Source organism: Diplotaxodon limnothrissa, linkage group LG8, assembly GCF_057381915.1.
Source record: "Diplotaxodon limnothrissa isolate DT_005_m linkage group LG8, D_limnothrissa_male_GT1.1, whole genome shotgun sequence".
In the NCBI taxonomy this organism is placed as follows: domain Eukaryota; kingdom Metazoa; phylum Chordata; class Actinopteri; order Cichliformes; family Cichlidae; genus Diplotaxodon; species Diplotaxodon limnothrissa.
This window is the reverse complement of record NC_140603.1, coordinates 7490129-7508575: the sequence shown is the minus strand read 5'-3', so window position 1 is coordinate 7508575 and position 18447 is coordinate 7490129. Positions and strand designations below refer to the sequence as shown.

General features: G+C 42.1%; 2 protein-coding genes across 3 annotated transcripts; one reads left to right on the top strand and one right to left on the bottom strand.

Moving 5' to 3' along the window:
* The first annotated feature begins 457 nt into the window (after positions 1 to 457).
* On the top strand, positions 458 to 3640 carry LOC146626222 (bone morphogenetic protein 2-B). The gene is made up of 5 exons (XM_085360400.1): positions 458 to 743; positions 949 to 1088; positions 1335 to 1451; positions 1661 to 1850; positions 3234 to 3640. The coding sequence occupies exons 1-5, from the start codon at positions 458 to 460 to the stop codon at positions 3638 to 3640; spliced, it is 1140 nt and encodes a 379-aa protein (XP_085216526.1).
* A 2314-nt stretch (positions 3641 to 5954) lies between these two features.
* Positions 5955 to 15363, bottom strand: LOC146626221 (uncharacterized). Of its 2 annotated transcripts, none has more exons than XM_085361206.1 (3): positions 15076 to 15363; positions 14723 to 14810; positions 5955 to 13735 (listed from the first exon to the last, which is right to left on the bottom strand). In XM_085361206.1, the coding sequence occupies exon 3, from the start codon at positions 13604 to 13606 to the stop codon at positions 7445 to 7447; it is 6162 nt and encodes a 2053-aa protein (XP_085217332.1). In that variant the 5' UTR covers positions 13607 to 13735; positions 14723 to 14810; positions 15076 to 15363; the 3' UTR covers positions 5955 to 7444. The 2 variants fall into 2 exon arrangements, with proteins under 2 accessions (XP_085217332.1, XP_085217333.1); XM_085361207.1 differs by lacking the exon at positions 14723 to 14810 and having other exon boundaries at positions 15076 to 15159; positions 15230 to 15363.
* Positions 15364 to 18447: the final 3084 nt, after the last annotated feature.

Below are 18447 nucleotides of genomic sequence, written 5' to 3'. Positions count from 1 at the left end.
GCCTCATACTGATAACGCATGACGTGGGACAAAGGTGACAAGACATCATGATCGGATAATTTTATTTGGTCCAGCGAATAAAACGGTGGCACCGAAGGGCGAGGGGTGTAATACTAAATACGTGAAAGTTATTCTCTTCAATACATTTGAACCTATTTTAACACATGCGGTCAATCTGTCGTAAAACGTGCATAACAGCATGTCTGAATTAACTTTTCAAATGAACAGGAGCGTCTTGTAAACTACAGTAAGCCGGACAAATTAGTGGTGTGTTTATTTTTCTTTACAGCTGGATCTCTGCTCGTTTCCACCCATACTTTTGTGTATTTGTTTTTTTTGTGTGTGTGTTTTGTCATCAGTCACGGTCCAATCACCTCTTACTGTTTGCTAAATACAAGGGCACCCCCTCATTTATTACTTACCCTCACACAGGTGTAGAGCTCAGTCCAGTCTGGAGATGACGGCACGAGCTCCGCGCCTCTGCCTCCTCGCTCTCCTGCTGCTAAGATGCGTCACCCCGCTGGCGATCCCGCAGGACGGTTTGGACGCGACGAAAATGGCCAAGCAGAAGCTGGATCGTCTCTTCTATCTTAAGGATATCCCCAGACCAGCGGTGGCTCCTCAGAAGAAGGCTCCTCAGTTCATGCTGGATCTTTTTAACGTGGTTTCTGTCACGGATGGGACCCCGAAAAGCCAGACGGACATTCTGGAAGGAAACACGGTGCGGAGTTTCAGCGATAAAGGTGAGAAGCAACAGTAGCGGCTGTTCCGCGAGAATATCTTCCAATGAGTTTGCATCTAGGGCGCACAAAAATAAGAAGTAGTATGCGTATAAGTGCGTAAAGACGCAATCGCGCACGGCTATGTGTCTGTTTAAAAGCCTGCGCTTTTCCAGTGTATGGTTTCATCATTTCTCTAAATATTTTTATATTGTTTTGTCGTCTGCAGGACAACCTGGAGAGAGTTTTCACTTCTTCAACTTGTCATCTTTCGGCAGAGATGAGAGAATGATCAAAGCGCAGTTCCGCTGGTTCCGAAAGAAAAGGAAGTTTTATCCCGGAAGCTTTCACACGCCTCATTTCTACAAAGTAAATGCTTCTTGTTTGCTTGCTTTTAAAGACAAATCATTTTCACTTTTTTCTTATATTGTACAGGAAACATTGTGGCAATGTTTTGGCGCACTAACTACTAAGTGTACTCGCCCGGTTTCTTTGTCTGCAGCATTTGATAATCGTGGGCCTTTAACAGGGATTCTGACGTTTTTGAAAACAAATAGTGATAGTTTCTGTTTGCTTGTTGGTGGTGGGGTTTTTTCCTCTCTTTTTTTTCTCCAGGTGGCTCTGTATGAGGTGCTGGAGAACCTTGTGAAGCCATGGCGAGGAAACCTCATCACCTCCAGATTGGTTCCACTATACACACAAGGATGGGAAGTCTTCAATGTCACTCAAATAGTAAAAAAAAAAAAATCCATAACTTCATTTTCTTTGTTTAAAATGAATGTTTGAGGCTTGTTGTGAGAAAATAATTCCTTTTAAGTTAAATCATTGGTCATTATTTCAAAAGTCAGATGATCAATTCCAAATAAAAACGTCTCATAATGATGACGATCATGGTTTGTGTTAGATTGGAGGGATGATGTCATGCTTGTTTTAAATGTCAGGTATCCAAGTGGATCCAGAACAGTCAGGAGGACAACGGCATCCTGGTGATGACTACACTTCCTTCCGGTAACTGGCTGGAGTCGGTGTTGCATTCATCTAAACAGAATGTAGAGCTGACAGACACAAGCGCCTACCTGGTCATATTCTCACACGACAAACAGACAGGAGCATCAAACCAGTCATACTTTGGTAAGGTGGTGAGAGAGATGTGGGCATATTGCACAGTGTGACCTTTCCTCTGTTATAACAGTGATTGATTTAGGCAGGCAAGATGATTTTGCCATTTTTAACTTAATAAGAAATTCTAAGCAAATTGCAAGTGGAATATTTGGACTCCTGCAACTCATCTGGGCTTTGGTTTCATGCTTGGTGGGGTTTTTTGTTTGTTTTTGTCTTTTAGACTTGGGCTAATCAAGTCTCAGGGCAGATGATCACCATGAAAGAAAAAAAGTGAGGCATCTACACATCTCATGCTAGTCTGCTTAGCACCAGTTGACCGATCAATACAGTTTGTTCACTTAACCCGTCTCTTGACTGTGTGCTGTTCATGTGGATCCATTTTAATGCAGTTACAGTACGTTATAAAAAATACGGCTTAGTTTTTATCAGTGAGTAAAGTTCTAGCATTATGTCATTTAAATGCCAAAGTGAGATTTGAGTGAGTTTGAGGAGCAGTAAATGGTGATCGTTAGACGACCGGGTCTAATCCTCAGCAGTTTTGTTTTCTGCAGTGGTCAGTATCTATTAAAAGTGGTCCAAAGAAGGAACCAGCAACGGGGTCGTGAGAGATGAAGGCTCACTGATGCACATAGGGAGTGAAGGTTAGCCGGTGTGGTCGATCCAACACATGAGCCACTGTAGCTCAAATTGCTGAAACATTTAATGCTGGTTTTGTCAGAATACACATGCCATGCTGACCCCTGTCCACCGTCAAAAGCACCAACAATGGGCATGCAAGCATCAGAACTGGACTATGGTGAATGGAAGAAGGTGGCCCGGTCTGATGAATTACGTTTGGGTTTTTTTTTTTTTTACATCACTTGGATGGCAGGGTGCGTGTGTCTCTTACCCAGGGAACCCTATGCTCTATGGGAAGAAGGCAACGCTGCATAGGCAATGTGATGTTTTGTTCTGCTTAGAAGCCTTAGTTTCTGCCATGTATATGGATGTTACCTTGACATGTCCCACCTACTTAAGAATTGCTGGAGACCATGTACACTCTTTCATGGAAACAATATTCCCTGATTGCTCTGGTTTCTTTCAGCTGCGTCAAAGCAATAACGGATCAGGAATGGTTTGAGGAGCACAACAACAAGTTTGAGCTCAAAATTCCCCAGATATGAATCCAATCATGTGTCTGAGGTGTGCTGGACAAACTAGTCCGAACCATGGAGGCCACACCTCCATGCTTACAGGACTTAAAAGGATCTGTTGCTAACATGTTGGTGCTGATACCACAGCACACCTTCAGGGGTCTAGTGGCTGTTTTGGTAGCAGACTAACTGACTCAATATTAGGCAGGTGATCGAAATGTAAAAATGGTCATAATTTTCTATCCTAACCTCATCACAGGACAAGCCCAACCTGAACCGGCTGCCCCCGAGCACCGCAGCAGAAGGCCTCGTGCATCTTCCAGTGTCATGCCCCTCGACAGCTCCCAGCACTGCCAGCGCATTTCTCTGTTTGTTGACTTCGAGGAGATCGGCTGGTCGGGCTGGATCATCTCTCCCCGTGGATACAATGCCTATCACTGTACGGGCTCCTGTCCGTTCCCGCTGGGGGTAGGCATCAGGGCGACCAACCACGCCACAGTGCGTTCTATCATGCATGCACTCAAGGTTACTAGCGATGAGGTGGAAGCGCCCTGCTGCGTGCCGGACACGCTCCAGTCTATGAGTCTGTTGTATTTTGACGATGAGGAGAATGTGGTTTTAAAGCAGTATGACGACATGATGGCGTTAAGCTGTGGTTGTCATTAGCTGCCTGTGAGTCTCCTGGATTCTTTAACACTGGTCAACACATGGGCATGAAACAGTGAGGGTTAAGTTCCTGTGTTTTTGATGGTATTCACTGAGGTACTGAAAGAGCTATTTCATAGCTACTTGTTGCTAATCCTTTGACGATGCAAGCCCAATGGCCTGTTGTTGTTCTCCATTTTTTTAAAATATTGTTTATATAGTTTATATTGTGGCCCAAAGGCCCACTTCAGGTTCTTCTTCTGGAGTGTAATTTGAATGTTTCTGTGACACTGATATGTCCATGTGGTCCGTCCTACAAAATCATTACTTTTTATTTGGAATTAACTTTTACTGTTTCTCAGCAGACTGTGGTAGCTGCCACTAAAATGCTCAAAAATTACAATTAAAGGTGACGTTTTCAAGTATTCATTGTTTTGGTTCAGGAGCACATCAAATTAAAACTATTTTTACATTTAAGCAAAGAACTACTCCAACATTTTAAAGTAACTTATTTTGTAATTGGCTATTTAAAAAAACACATTTGGATAAACTGATTGAAAATGATTTCCAGGGACTATTATTTATTAAGTACCAAATATCAATGTTTTACAAGGGGATTTGGACTGAGTAATGAGTCAGTGTCAAAAGTTTTTTATATATATATCTTTCAAAAACACAAATACAAAAATTTAAAAAGTGTGATGTACAAAAAAAAAGCTCTGGCTGTTGATTTCAAGGCCAAAAAAAAAAGGACTTTGCAAGTTGTTACAACCTGATTCTGTAATGTAAGAAACAATGTTACATGTTTGTTTTATTAAAAGCAGGGGGGCTATGCTGAATGAACTGGGGGAAATTAAAAGACCCTGCATTGTGTTTTCAAGTTCTTATGGTATTATATTATATTAGAGCACACAGGAAATAAAAGAAGCACATCAGTGCCCAGAAACATTCTTGCTATTGTTCGGTGTCTTAGCATAAATTGGTCAGCAGGTAGGTAGGACAGAGGTGAAGCTGGAAGCTGCTAATGTGCTTAAAAAGAATACAAACTAATATTTGATGCTGTATTTAATAAAACAGTTTTAAAGACAACTGCAGTGTTTTTAAATAAAAATTCTTTAAATTTGCTTTTTTTAAATTCCAGTGTTTTAGAAACAGTCTACTTAAACTGTCAACAGAGAAAAACACTTGATTGCACTGTATGTCCAAAACATTTGTGTATTGTGTTAAAGGGAGTCTACAGAAGCTTGTTTCTGCCACTGGAATAAAAAATGCCATGCGTAAGAATAGAATAGAATGCCTTTATTGTCACTATACAGTTGTACAATGAGATACAGAGCATCTCCTACTCAGTGTAAACATGCTGGGGGGTACAGTTCTGCAGCGCTATGTACATATGGACAGTATTAACATAGGGAAAAACATATATATATATATAAAATGTACAATATACAAGACGTAAGTAATATGTAATAAATAGTGTTATTTATATACAGTTGAGTTATTGCACATAGAATAGGTATTGCACAGTGGTGGTCCATAGAGGAAGTGGGAAGTGGGGGGGCTGTGTTATCTGTGCATGTGTGAGTTCAGGGTGGTTATCGCTTTGGGGAAAAAACTGTTTTTGAGTCTGTGGGTTTTTGTGTTGATGCGCCTGTAGTGCTTCCCTGAGGGAAGCAGGCTGAACATGTTGAAGCCAGGGTGGGAGCTGTCCTTGATAATGTTTGCTGCTCTGCTGAGGCAGCGGGAGGAATAAATGTCCATCAGGGAGGGGAGAGGGCAGCCGATGCTCTTCTGTGCTGTCTTGACCACACTCTGAAGCCTCACTCTATCTGCTTTGGTGCAGCTGCCGTACCATACCGTGATGCAGTAGGTTAGCAGGCTCTCAATGGACGAGCGGTAGAAGGTCAGCAGCAGGTTGGAGTTCAGCTTGTACTGTAACCTGTAAATGTTGAGCTAGGTATCTCAAGATTTTGAGTATATAAGTTGAAATTTTGAGAAAATAACTCAAAATTCCAAGTTTGCTCTGCAAATCAGAAAACTCTGTAAACGATGTCATCTGCTTCTGGGTGACAAGGAAATGACTTCAAATCCTTCAAATATCTTCCCAATTGGCAGAGGCAACTTGAAATTTCAACTTACTAAAACAAAAATTTGAATTATTTTCTCAGAATTTCAAATTATTTATGTGAAATTTCTACTTATTAACTCAAAGTTTTTTCCTTTTATTTATCCCCCCCCCCCCCCCCCCCCCCCCCCCCCCCCCCACTGGCAGAGATGAGCTTCCATAAGTAACAGAAGCTGAACTATGGCTGGGGCTTTACTTCCATGCAATACCACTTTGTGCCAAAAGATGGTGCAACAAGTCAATGTAACCTTCATTTAAGCAGGCGAAAGTACTCACTGTTATTTACAAAGGCAGCCTGCGAAAAAGGCTCAGCCCCGCAAGGAAGATTGAGAGAGATTGGGCTAAAAAGAAACTAAAGTTAAACAGCAGCAGGATGATAATTAGAAAAGGTAGAAGAATGGCTGTTCAGTGGTGCTGCTGTGACTCAGGTCGAAGAGCAGTTCGTCCCCCAAACAGGAAGTCAAAAGATATGTTTGTATGAATCTGTGTGTTACTGATGAATAAAGCTTATATTAAAAGAACACTTAGTATTATGTTGCTGGTTCAGCCTGTACTCTAACCATTCACTAATCCAATTTAAAGCAAATACCCATAACAGTAGTTATTTTCTTTTATTGGAATGCATCACAGACACAAGACAGCCCTGCTTGATTCTACAAACTTGCAAAACAAATTCTCCCTCATATCCTCTCCATACAAAACATGAATTCCAATAATACCAGTTGAAGCTTTCAGACAGTATAAATGCAAACATAATCAAAATGTGCAATTTGGACTTTAGCATGCAAAGGTTTCCAAAATGTTGTGGTATGGAGATAGTTAAAATCAATAAGATTTGGTTCAAGTATATCGAATGACAAATGACTGTGTATGTCTGGTGAAAAAGGAACTCTCAAGACAACAAACCTTGCAGGTAGTAAAAGAAATGCTACAATATCTACACAGTTGTGGAGACCCAATACAACTGTAATATATAACAAACTGTCAGCATTTACAATAAATAAACATTTTACAGTGAAGCCCACCCTCTCTGTTTATACTTAAATACATTATGTACATGGAACATCCATGTCCATTTTACTCAAAAATCTTACGCAAACCCTTTCAACCACATTTAAATTAGCACATTCTACATCATTCATCCAATAAGTCGTCATCTTTTGTCAGGTTATGCTCATCTAAAAGCCATTCTCTTTTCACAAAGCCATTAATGGCTTCAGTAGCTTTACAAATCCAACACAACTTCAGTGCCTCCTGAAAATGGAAGGCAAGAAAAACAAAACCACAATCACAGATCTAAACTGCAAAAACAGTCAACACTGAAGGGAAAAAACGCCCTGAAATATGCATTGGCAATGAACTTTACATTCCTGGGAACATTTGTGGTGCATTTTTCCTCATTCTGTCTGTAACAGGCCAAATGTAGCAGTACAACAAAAAGTATTTACAAGAGCAATTATTTCTTTCTGGGATTGCTGTTTTGTACCAGCGTTCAACAACCAAACAGAGAAAGATCCATCACTACAGTGTTGTTGCTTTTTAATAGTCCTTCTGTCAAATGCCGGTATAGTATAAGAAGGCAAAGTTGGTTGGGAAAGAGTTTTAATGTGACAAAAGCATTTTTAAAAAAACTCCTGGAATGCAACAAACACCACAATTCAGTGATATAAAACAGCATTCCTTTTAAACCCTCTGGCCCATCAGCTAGGACAGTCGAGTTCCTCAGTGCCTATGAACTCCCCTAACATGTGTTCGTTCTGACCATAGAGAGGTTCCAAATATGGATGTGCATCTTTACAGTACATTTGCATTGATCTCTCTATATTCCTCTGCTCAAAGTCCTCTGGTTCCAAATGAGGTGCCTGAATTGTAGCTTTCGGACCCATGGGCGACAGAGGCACTGGGACAAAGCCATGGTAAACAACCAAAGGAGGGCTCAAGACCTCCATAGGGGATGCCTTAGGGACAGCACCTTCTGGTGGCTGGACTGGCAGCTGCACATAGCTTCCTGTTTCAGGATCAAAGAAGGTTTTCGTCTTGACTTGTACAGGCACGTCTACAAAAAAATACTGTCCTGAGTCTGGATCCTGGAGCAGCTTACGTTGGGTCATGGGGAAGGACTGCGTAACGATAGCATGCTCCATGCTAGACTGTCGAGACAGCTGGCTGGTGTGGCTTGATTGGCGGGATAGGGGTGAAGGGCGAGGTACTTCTGTGGCATATGCATCAATACTGTGGCTCCGTCTCAGAGGGTTGTCTCTGTTAGACTTGTTTCTGGCTCGGCCTCTCTGCTGAAGCTCATCCATGATGGATTTCTCAATGCGTTGGGTTCTGGGATCAAGCTTCTCATTGACCGGCATGTCGGCGCTGAGTCTGCGCTCGGCTCTATCTCCTAAATGCCGGTCAGTGCTTTGTGTTCGATGCAAAGCCCTGTCTGGCACTTGTTTCTCACTGATGTGAGCTTTGTAGACGGGCACGTTACTGATGATCCTGTCGCTACTGCAATGTCTTTGCTCTGTCTTATCTCCAGTGTGTCTGCGGCTGCTGCGGCCTTGTCTTTCCGATGCCATACTGGGTAGGGCTTCTCTCCTCTGGTTGTTACTTTCCAATGATTTGTGATCCTGTCTCAGAGTCTCATGCTTGACTTCTGATTTGTTGCAGCTGGGACTTTCTTTCTTGTTTAGCAGTTGCTCACACTGGCTGTTGCTGTTTTTACTATGGTGGCTTCTGCTGTGATCGTCCTCAATTTTTCCTCTGTGTTCTTTCTCGCTCCTCCTGCCATTTCTGTTACCAGTGCTGCTTTTGTGCTCAGACTTATCAGCCTTGTGTCTTTCTGCTCTGTGTTTGCTACTGTTGCTGCTGCTTTGAGAAGACCTGTGAGGTGACTTTTGGGCCTCTTCTTTCTTTATCCTTCTATTTGCAAGCTTGATTGCTTTTAGAACTGCCTTTTCCGATTTAGGTAGGACGGGCGGTGGCTTCAGCAGACCTGTTTGGCTTTCATTATCACCGCCACTTTGGCTGAACCCCATTGTCGTATCATATTCTGTCAGCCCAGCGTTTAACACCGTCTCCTCAGATGTGTCAGCTGTGCTGGTGGTTAGACTTTCCACTCCTTCTGATGATGGGCTTAACCCGGAAAATCTGTCTTCCTCCTGTGGCACAGTGAGGAACCCTCCAGCTTGTGACTTCTGTGGGTTTTCATCTTGAAGATCTGAAGGATAAACCAGCTGGGGTGCTGACTGAATCGATGTCATCTCTGTAGGCGTAAGAATGTCTGCTAGAATTACGGCCCTCCCACTGGTGGTAGCACTGGATTCATTAGCCAGTGTGAGCTCTGGACATTCCTTTGCATGATGTAGCTCATCCTCTCCCCTCTCTGAACCACTCAGACTCCCTCTGGGTGACCAGGGTTGTATGGTCTTCCTTAATTTGTTACTAAAAGTGTTGTCTTTGACTTTAAACAGGGAAGGGATCCCCAAGGTCGGTGAGAAAGTATTAACAGGTGACAGAGTTGCTGAATTACTTTCATTGTTACTTAATCTTTCATCTGTATCTGCATCTTCTCTCTCTTTCCTAGCCTTCCATACTTCCAGCTCTTGAGGAGACTTTACGGGTTGCTTTATAGCATCTGGCTCGCTTTCGTGATCACTTAAAGAATAATATTCCACTTCTGCCCTGTCCGAATCGCCTCTTGTGTTCCGCGAAACATTTCGCACTGCCTCGTTAACCACCTTCACCTCTTCAGTTACATTTTCAAAGTTGTGGAGTGTGCTCTCCACAGAGAAGTACGAGGATTTCGAGGACAAGCTGGCCTGATCGGGCGGGCTCTGAGTTACACTAACACCATTCACCAGCAGCAAGGGCGATATTATGTCTCTGGGGATTTCGCTATGAGCTTCTGAAGCCACATTTTTATCCTCAATCGGTTCATGTATTTTCGTAGGTTCTTCATCCATTACTACATTCTTAGTCACCGTCCCATCTGCTGTGATTAAATGATCTGGTTTTAATGGGGCCTTTCGCTTTATCCTGCATGCCTCTTGTGCCTTAGCAGCATTGTTTTCAGCTGATGCACTCCTTGGGCTCATATTTATGTGCAAGTTGTTGCAAGTTGCACTGAACTGTGATGATATCAGACTTTCCTCCAAATTCCACCTCTCGTTACTGGAGCTGATTTCACTCTGACTGGGCACAGCATAATCAGTATTTACCTCTTGTACAGCTAAATCTTTCCCCGTTGCGTTAAGGTGTACCTCAAGATTTTCATATCTCCCATCTTTGTTGCAGACATTTTCATCCACAGAGTCTTTCTCGCTAGCGACGCTTCCACGTCTCCTATTACCACCTTTTTTGATCCTAGGAGGAACAGGAGGAGTGTCGACTTTGCTGCCTACAGTTTCATTCATCAGGGAATCTCCGCTATCCTCAGACACCTGTCTAGCAACTTGTTTTGAATTAGCCTCTGGATTATCGTGACTAGAACGATCGGTAAGTTTGTCATTCAAATGTCTGCCTGTAGATTTTTGGAGTGTGTTCACCTCACTGCTAATCTTGTTCAAGCCAGGTAGTGCTACCCTACCGCCTGATCTGTGTGATTCTCCAAGTCTAGGTTCAGTCTGTGCCAAAATCTGTTTCAGGTGATTGTGGTCTCTCAGATCACTCAACATTTCTTTTAGTTCCTTTTCTTTAAGCGCAGAAGTGCTGTCATTTTCTTTCTCTCTCCTCACTGTGATAGCATCTTTTGTAGAGTTTTTACTTTGCTGTGCCCTTGCTGTATAACTTTCACTGCAAACTTTCTCATCTAACTGTGGATTTGCATCTGCTTCTGTTAATTTATTCTTCTTCCTCTCCCTTTCTGAGATGATCTCTTCGAGTGCCATTTTGGCTTTGTCATAGTTGTCATTTATGAGCGCTTTGTTTACGATTACATTGCTATCTAACTTTGCGAAGTCCTCCTGTTTGTTCTGCTCCTTTTCTCTCTTTGCAAACATTTCTCTCTTGGCTGACGTGTTGCCTCTTATCGACAGCATGCCTCTCTTTATATTTCGAAGCTCCCTTGAGATCAGATCATTTTTAGCCTTCGTCTCCTCGTCTATGTTAACCACCTCCAGTTTGCTCCTCGCGTTTTCGAGAATGCGATTACCAAGCCTAGCTCTCTCCAGCTCTTTCAAAGCATTCAAATCATTAATTATGTGCTCGCTGTCTTTAATTTCTCTCGCCTCCTCATCCAACTCCCCTCTTGCATTCACGTTCGGATTGCCCTCTTCATTCTCCTCGACTTGTTCATCATCGGTCACTGCAAATCTCTGATATTTTATATAGTTATTCTGTCTGGCTGAGAATATATATTTTAGCTTGCCTTGTTTCTGGATGGAATCATTTTCTTTTGGTGGCAAATCTAGTTTTGGTTCCTCCAATTCATCATTACGCATTTGCTGTTTATCAAGAGGAAGTTTAATATCAGATTTAGCAATATTTCTCACTGGAACAGGTGGTGGCTCTTTCTTGACATTACTACTGTTGCTAACCTGCTTTCCATTATTCAGTTCATTCCTGTTTTGGGATAAAAAATTGCTTTCTGCCACCAAACTCTCCTTCTTGCTGCCTAACACCTCCTTTGAAACATTCTCATCAATTTCTTTCTGCCGCAGTTCTTCTCTGTCTGCTGCGTGCTTGTTGATGCTATCTGACTGAGCTTTATTTTTGGCTGCATTAATTGCTTCTCTCGCTGCTCTGATCACATCCACTGTGCTTATTATTTGGCCACTGGCCTCTTTTTCCTTAGACATCTGCTGTGCCCCAAAGACTTTATCCTTCCTGTCTTTCACTGGACACTTTGTTTTCTCTGGCACATTTGGGGGCCTTTTCCCTACTGATGGCAGACCCTCATTCTCAAGCGTGTGGGGTGAAATTAGGGGTAAGCAATCTTTGATGATATTTGAAGTGTTTGGTGAAAGCCCCGTGTTCGCTGGCAGTGCCTTAGGGGAAAGCTCTTTGTTTAGCATAAGCGGCGAAACTTTCTGCATCTCGGTTGGTGCATCTGTATGTGCAGGTGTGCTCTGAGGGACTTGAAGATATTTTATATCACCGTCAACAGGGCTGGCTTTCTTGTACAGATTCAAAGAAGGGTAGTTTTGCTTTTTAGCCATTGAGCTCTTGTTCTTCTTTGGGTATATAAAGGGGGGCGTGGAGTTTTCTTCCCCAAGAGCCTCCCTTTTGCTCTGAAGTAGATTTGACAACAAATAATCGTCTGACAGAGGCCTGTCAGACCTATCCTCTGTAAGATCAACAGTTGGGGATCCGTGGGATTCCAAAATAGGACTGCAGACTGTCAGTCCATCTTTCGTCATGGCAGGTGTGCTTAAACCAGATCCACTGCCTTCAGAACCAGCTCGTGGATTTTTCTGATTGTCGTCTGTGCCGCCTTCGGGCAGCTCCACAGTTTTGAATTTAGGGGGACTGTAGCGGCTCTTTACCCTTTTCCTATTGTCTTTGAGGTTGAAGAGGATGCTGGAGGCCAGTGATTTGTAGCTGTCCCGCTTAACTTGAGGTTCAGGGGTCCCCTTGGCCTCAGAGTGCGGTCTGAGCGGAAGGTCAAATGCAGAAGGCGAGAGGACCTTTTGGAGGATTTCTGATGTTTCTGTCGGCTGCCTGGAGGGAATGAGCGGAGTCATCAGCTGGCAGATGTTGAACGGAGTAGAAGCTACAGAGCTGACCTCCTCAACTGCTTTGACTTCCACAGATATGACTTCCTTTTTGACCAACAAAAGACTTTCATCCACTGTTTTCAAATGGTTTTCTGGAGGAGTCATCCCAGGCTGATTGACCAGAACAGCACTTGTTGCTCTGGACCTGTTGCGCCTCCAGGGGGCAGCAGTTCCATTCCCTCCATCGGATGAGCACCTCTTCTCAGCTGAAGCCACTGAGGGCTTTGGTAGGACCTTTGGTGGTTGTGGGGGAGGCATGGGTTTAGGAGCAGTGGGAGAACAAGGCTGAGCTTCTTCTTTCTGAGATGACAGAGGCTTCTCCGCATGCAAAGTTTCTTTTCTACATGCCTTGGTTAGTTCCTTGTACAGCGGCAACTCGTACATTTTAGGGATATTATCTAGGGGGAGAACGGAGCTCACTGTGTCCCCCTGGACAAAGGGGAACTGGTTAAAATCAGTCCATGTCTGAAAAGGACTAAACTCACTGTGGAGAAAAAAGTTTTTAATGTTAAGTTTTCTTAATTTGACAGTGGCCTTCCCATTTTTAATCCTTTTGGATTTTCCTGTAGGAAGGCCGATGTCTTTGCCAGTTTTGTTGGATGAGCCATCAGCAGACTGATGCTTAAGAGAGTTTTTGTAATGATGATCTGTGAGACTGGTGTGATAATCTGAGGAGAATTCTGACAGCTCTCTCTGAATGCTGCGAAGTGCCGTTTTATCCCACGATTCTCCATTAGCATCAGTCGTGCTTCCATTTTTGATTAACATCCCCTTGCAGCTTTCCTCTGTGGCGCTTAAAGCTTTGAGGAAAGATGACATGTGGGATATAGTTTTCTGCTGATGGTGTTTCCATGGCTGGGTGTGATTTTTCTCACTTTTGCTTTGCCCCTGTTTTCTAGATTCCTTAATAGGATTCTTTTTAAGTGGCTCCTCCGCCAGAGGTTTGTGGCAGCTGAAAGGCGAGTATCCACACAAGAAGTCATCATTGTAAACTGCATCATCTCCAACGCAGAGACTTCGGAAGGCTCGATCGGTGAGAGTGCTAACCTCCCGATCGGTCTCGTCCATGAACAAGTCCGTGAAGCCATTGGGGAAGCGGTGGTGGAGCATGCTCCCTGCCCGATGGCTCATGTGTCGCTTTTCCACGCAGCTCATGATGTCAGCGACTGTCTTTGTGTCTTTGCATCACCAGCTGTGCCTCCTGTACAGCTGCTTCTCCTCTGCAGGTTCCAGTTTCTTCCAGCTCAGGATGACATCTGGAAAGCGGTGGGTTACGTAAATTTCCTAAAAAACAAGCCAGTGAAATCAGTGTTAGTTTTCACATAAGCTTTTCTAAAACCGTTTAACTGTCACACAGTTTAAGCAGTTAACTGTTAGCATTTGTGCAAGTCAAGAATCCAAAAATGGTTGTTTGACTGACATGATTACTTTAAATGGTTTTGAACTCGCTGCACTGATGACCTTTATGTACACAACATGTGCTGGCTACAGCCATGCTGTCACTATGCAGGCAGTAGACAAACACTTCATACCATGCAGTTATTTTAAGCATCGCATGATGCCTTAAGCTGTGAGCACCAAGCATGGGATGAAAATAAATGCTTCCCTTTTTTAGGAAAAATATGAAGATTTCTGTTATTTGTGTCCACATATTTGAAATAATGATATTCTTCACAATCAACATTCACTTTAAAAGAAGAAGATCTTTCATTTAAATGTCAAACATTTGTTCAGCTGTTATCTAGGTATATTTTTTGCTAAGCTTTAGATGCATGACAATATTGACATGAATCTATAGAAAAGAAGGCAGGAAATGTGAGTAAATCGTCAGTCAGTGTCACAGATCAGCAGCAGCTGCTCTACTGTAGCTTCCTTGAGCTATGTGGGTGAGGTTTTAGAATAGCTCATTAACCTATTTATACGGCCTGACCTGGGAGCATAGCCACAGACATATAACTCAAGTCTTCAACTATTCACACAACCATTGCTCTCCATATAAGAGGTTTGATTGAGACAAATATAACCGTACACACTTCATGAATTATAGATATGTTTAGCACATTAAAATGGAATAAATGGAAAGCAGGTCTCTCATCAAAGAAGTGTTTACATTCACAGTCAAGAAGGATTTTCAGGAAAGGTGGATACATTTAAAACAGAGAAAAATAAGATAAATGAATATTATGATATTTACTTTTATTTTATTATCTGAACCTAACAGATTAAATATCCAAAACTGGGTCGCTTTATTGTATCCTAGACTAGACTTACAGAAGACTTTGGCTTTCCAGGACTCTTCACTTGCCAACCATCTTAAAGCAGAGATCAGTTAGCGCCACGGTACTTTCCCAGCATCTGCCTGTGTATTTATACCCAAGGAATGAGTTATCCAAGTCACCTATACTGTATAAAGGCAAAAACCACTGGAGTGTAATTTTAGTTGTCCTAATTGTTCTCAATGTTAGTATATCTGATGTGAAAGTAAAATAAATAAACACGGTTATTTTAGAGTAAGAAAACTAATGTATGTCCGATTTTTGAGATTAATGTTTAGCACAAAACTTTGAAAAGTTTAAAGGTTTTAAGGTACATGTCTTCATATAAAAACCACACTGCTCCCTCACCTTGGTGATGGGTCTTTCATGCTGAGTTTAAGAGTCCGAAGTTTGCATAAAACCAAGTCCTAAATGTAGAATCCAAGGATCCGCCTGTCGAGAACACGTTTATAGTTAAATGTTGTCAATCGCTGGTGTGGATGAAGAAATAAAGAAAGCTCACCAAAGTGAGTCAAGCCCTGAGATCCATGTTCGAATGCGCTGGTGTGGCCAGGCTTCTGATTGTGAACTCAAATGATACCAAAATAGACGCACAAGTCGGTGTGGCCAAACTGAGCAGCAACAGAGGGCCCAGCTAGCTTGCTCACATTGGAATATCCAGTGGGTGTCGAGTGGCAGGGCAAGACAGAGGGGCAGGATGAAATGGACACTGTCATTGGTTATTTTTATAACAAGGCAGTGAGGGCTGATAGACATGGGCCCACTCTTTACCTTTGCCAACCCTGAAAACATGACAAGGCCTTCCTGTCAATAGAGATTAGCCATTGTTTGGGTTTATCCTTGGACAATAAAGACGAATGATGTACACTTTTATGGTTATACCACTCGCTAGCATTTAGCAGCTGACTAATTCTGCTACTGTCTCCCGGGGAAACAAGCTTTCTGATATTGCATCACAAAGTCCCTGAAGTGGAGATTGGCAGCTGGAGGCAGACGTCTGCTGACTGATACGGCGGAGCTGGGCTCATTCTTGTTGTTGAAGCTCTGTTTACAAGACTCTGTGTGACTGAGTAATCTAGTTTTAGGACCAGCAGCTGTTGCTGCTGTGAGATTACGATGAGACAGAGCTGGAATTTTGTTGACTTGTTACCCTTTGTGAGGCAGAGAAAGTCGATAGGTGAGGTCATATGTAGTGGTTAACCTTGTGTAGTCTCAAAATGGAGGAAGTTGAGTGTTTGAGAAACGTTGGGCAGCTCAAATTTATTTTATACGGGAAAATATAGTCACCAAAAATAGGTCAACTGTAGCCTTTGCAACAGCCATAGCTTCACCTATTTTAAGTGGAATAACTCAGTTAACTGGAATTTTGACTTTTTTCAGCAGCTGGTAAACATCAAGTAATTTTAGTAAGCTAATTTAGACATGGCTATTTCACTTTTTATCTGCTGTCATCTTGGCTAGCTCAAGCATTCAGAGACCTGCAATAGTAAGGAACTGTAAGGAATATGCACTCGCCAGCCTTTCTTTTAGGTATGCATTTATGATAAATGGACAAACAGCTCACACAATGTCTTAAAGCATTAGGCTAAACAATCTACAGTAAATATGAGCACTTCCACAAATACATACACTCCATACACATTTGTTTAACCTGGCATAGATGCACACGTGGGAATTAACACGGGAATGTTGGACAGCTTGCAACTGATGGAATTTTCCATGAAAGTTTGTTCAAACTTGTCAGAAATCTGATATCAGAGACTGAAAACCAGTTATGCAAAATCCATGTAAGCTAACTATCCGTTTTCTTCCATTTATCCACTGGAGCCAATCACAGCTGTCATAGGACGAGAGGAGGAGAACACCCTCAAGAGGTCACGAGTCTGACAACCATTCACATCTATGGGCTATTTAGAATCACCAGTTAAACTAACACCATTAAGTGAACTCATACTAATAAGGGAGAACGTGCAAACTCCAGACCACACCCAGATAGTGGATCTGAGCCCAGGACCTTCTTGCTGTAAGGCAACAGGGCTAACCACCACATCTATGCGTTTCCCTTGCATAGAAGTTATTTCTGGTTAATTGTAGTACTTCAAGGGTCTGCCTGTTTTATAGAAGAATATTACTGTAAATTATTAAAAAAAGACACTTTTTCATTGTGGTGCTGTTCAAAGTATACAATGTTTATGCATACACATTGATGAGAATCCTATCTCTGGTTATTTAAATATGTCGAACTGGGATATATATGAACATCAGAGGCATTGACTGATGTGCATAAAGAGAATGGAAAAAAACCAACAACCAATAAACAAGATCAGTGCCTCACAGTCCAGATCCAGGCTTTGTTTTTACCATTATGACTGACACCCACATCTGACACCAGCCTGGATCATGCTTCTTCATGCCTGCTGAGAATTGGGACAGGCAGGGAAAGGGGGTAACCGGCCTCAAGTTCTGGCAGGCTAATAAACCCAGGTATGGGAATTCTAGGACAGCTGAGACAGATCATGTACAGTGGAGGTGCAGTGAAGGTAAAAATAGGTAAAAAGCATCAAGAAAGACCTGATACATGACTTGTTGTTTTACCAGCTACATTCGTATCTTGATTATAAACTCAAACTGAGTAACTGCTATGTCTGACATCCCTTAAAATAGGGAATATATTGTGTAACAATTAAGATAAGATAAGATAAGATAAGATAACCTTTATTAGTCCCACATGTGGGAAATTTGTTTTGTCACAGTAATAAGATAATTATTTCTAAGATAATTATTATAAATAATTAATAATAAGATAATTATTTATAAGACTACTGATTTCTCAAGAAAACTTGCATAGTGAAAATAAAAGAGTCAAGTAGGTCACTGCAGAAAGGAAATTCTGCAAACTACAGAGCTGCTCTGTTATTATAATAGACATTAAAGGTGTTTTGTTAAACATTTCTTTTTCATCTGCAGCTGAGGCTAGAAATGTGCTTTGATCTGTTGGAAGAAATGACTCAACAGACTATCATTATTACCCAGAGGGGGACTTACCCAGAGGGGGACTTACACCACTACTGTAGTAATGTAAACCCCCAATGCTGATAAGGCAAGTAACTTTCAAGCAAAAGGATTTTAAAAATGCACTTGAATCATCATCATAGAAGACGTGAAGCTGTTAGACATGGCTAAACCATGGCTCTACCAAAATATTCATGACAACTTCATGACTTCATGGTACGCTGCAAGTCAATGCTGGTCTGGTGCCAGTTTGGTCTGAGCGGACACCTTGACCTGTAATATCTTGGTGACAGAAATAAATCCAATGGAACATCATGCTTACCGTGCCAACATCTCTCGACGCAAACAACCAACAATACCTGCCAACGCGTATCAAACGGATCAGTGCCACACAGTTAATGATGTTCATTAATAAACAGACGGGTGTGAATATCAAATTGACTGCACAAACAACAAACACAGACTGTTGACCACATCTGAGGAATTTATGAAACTTTTGTAGCAAACTTGCATTATAAAGCAACAGAAATACAGCACACTGCAACTAATAACACCCAGAAGTTGTATTTGTCAATTTAACATGCACAGGGAAATGTGACATACAAAAGAAGGAAGATAGATGTAATCTTTTAGTCAGCAAAGCTTTGAAGCCCACAAGCTCAGGAAATGCTTTGTTGTTGTATGAAAGGCTGAAAGGCAATTCAAGAA

Excerpts from the sequence above, each read along its gene's own strand:
- LOC146626221 (XM_085361206.1), bottom strand. The coding sequence starts at position 13,606 with ATGAGCTGCGTGGAAAAGCGACACATGAGCCATCGGGCAGGGAGCATG.
- LOC146626222 (XM_085360400.1), top strand. The coding sequence starts at position 458 with ATGACGGCACGAGCTCCGCGCCTCTGCCTCCTCGCTCTCCTGCTGCTA. Across the intron at positions 1,089-1,334 it reads ACACGCCTCATTTCTACAAA|GTGGCTCTGTATGAGGTGCT; the intron begins GTAAATGCTTCT and ends TTTTTTCTCCAG. Across the intron at positions 1,452-1,660 it reads TCTTCAATGTCACTCAAATA|GTATCCAAGTGGATCCAGAA; the intron begins GTAAAAAAAAAA and ends TTTAAATGTCAG.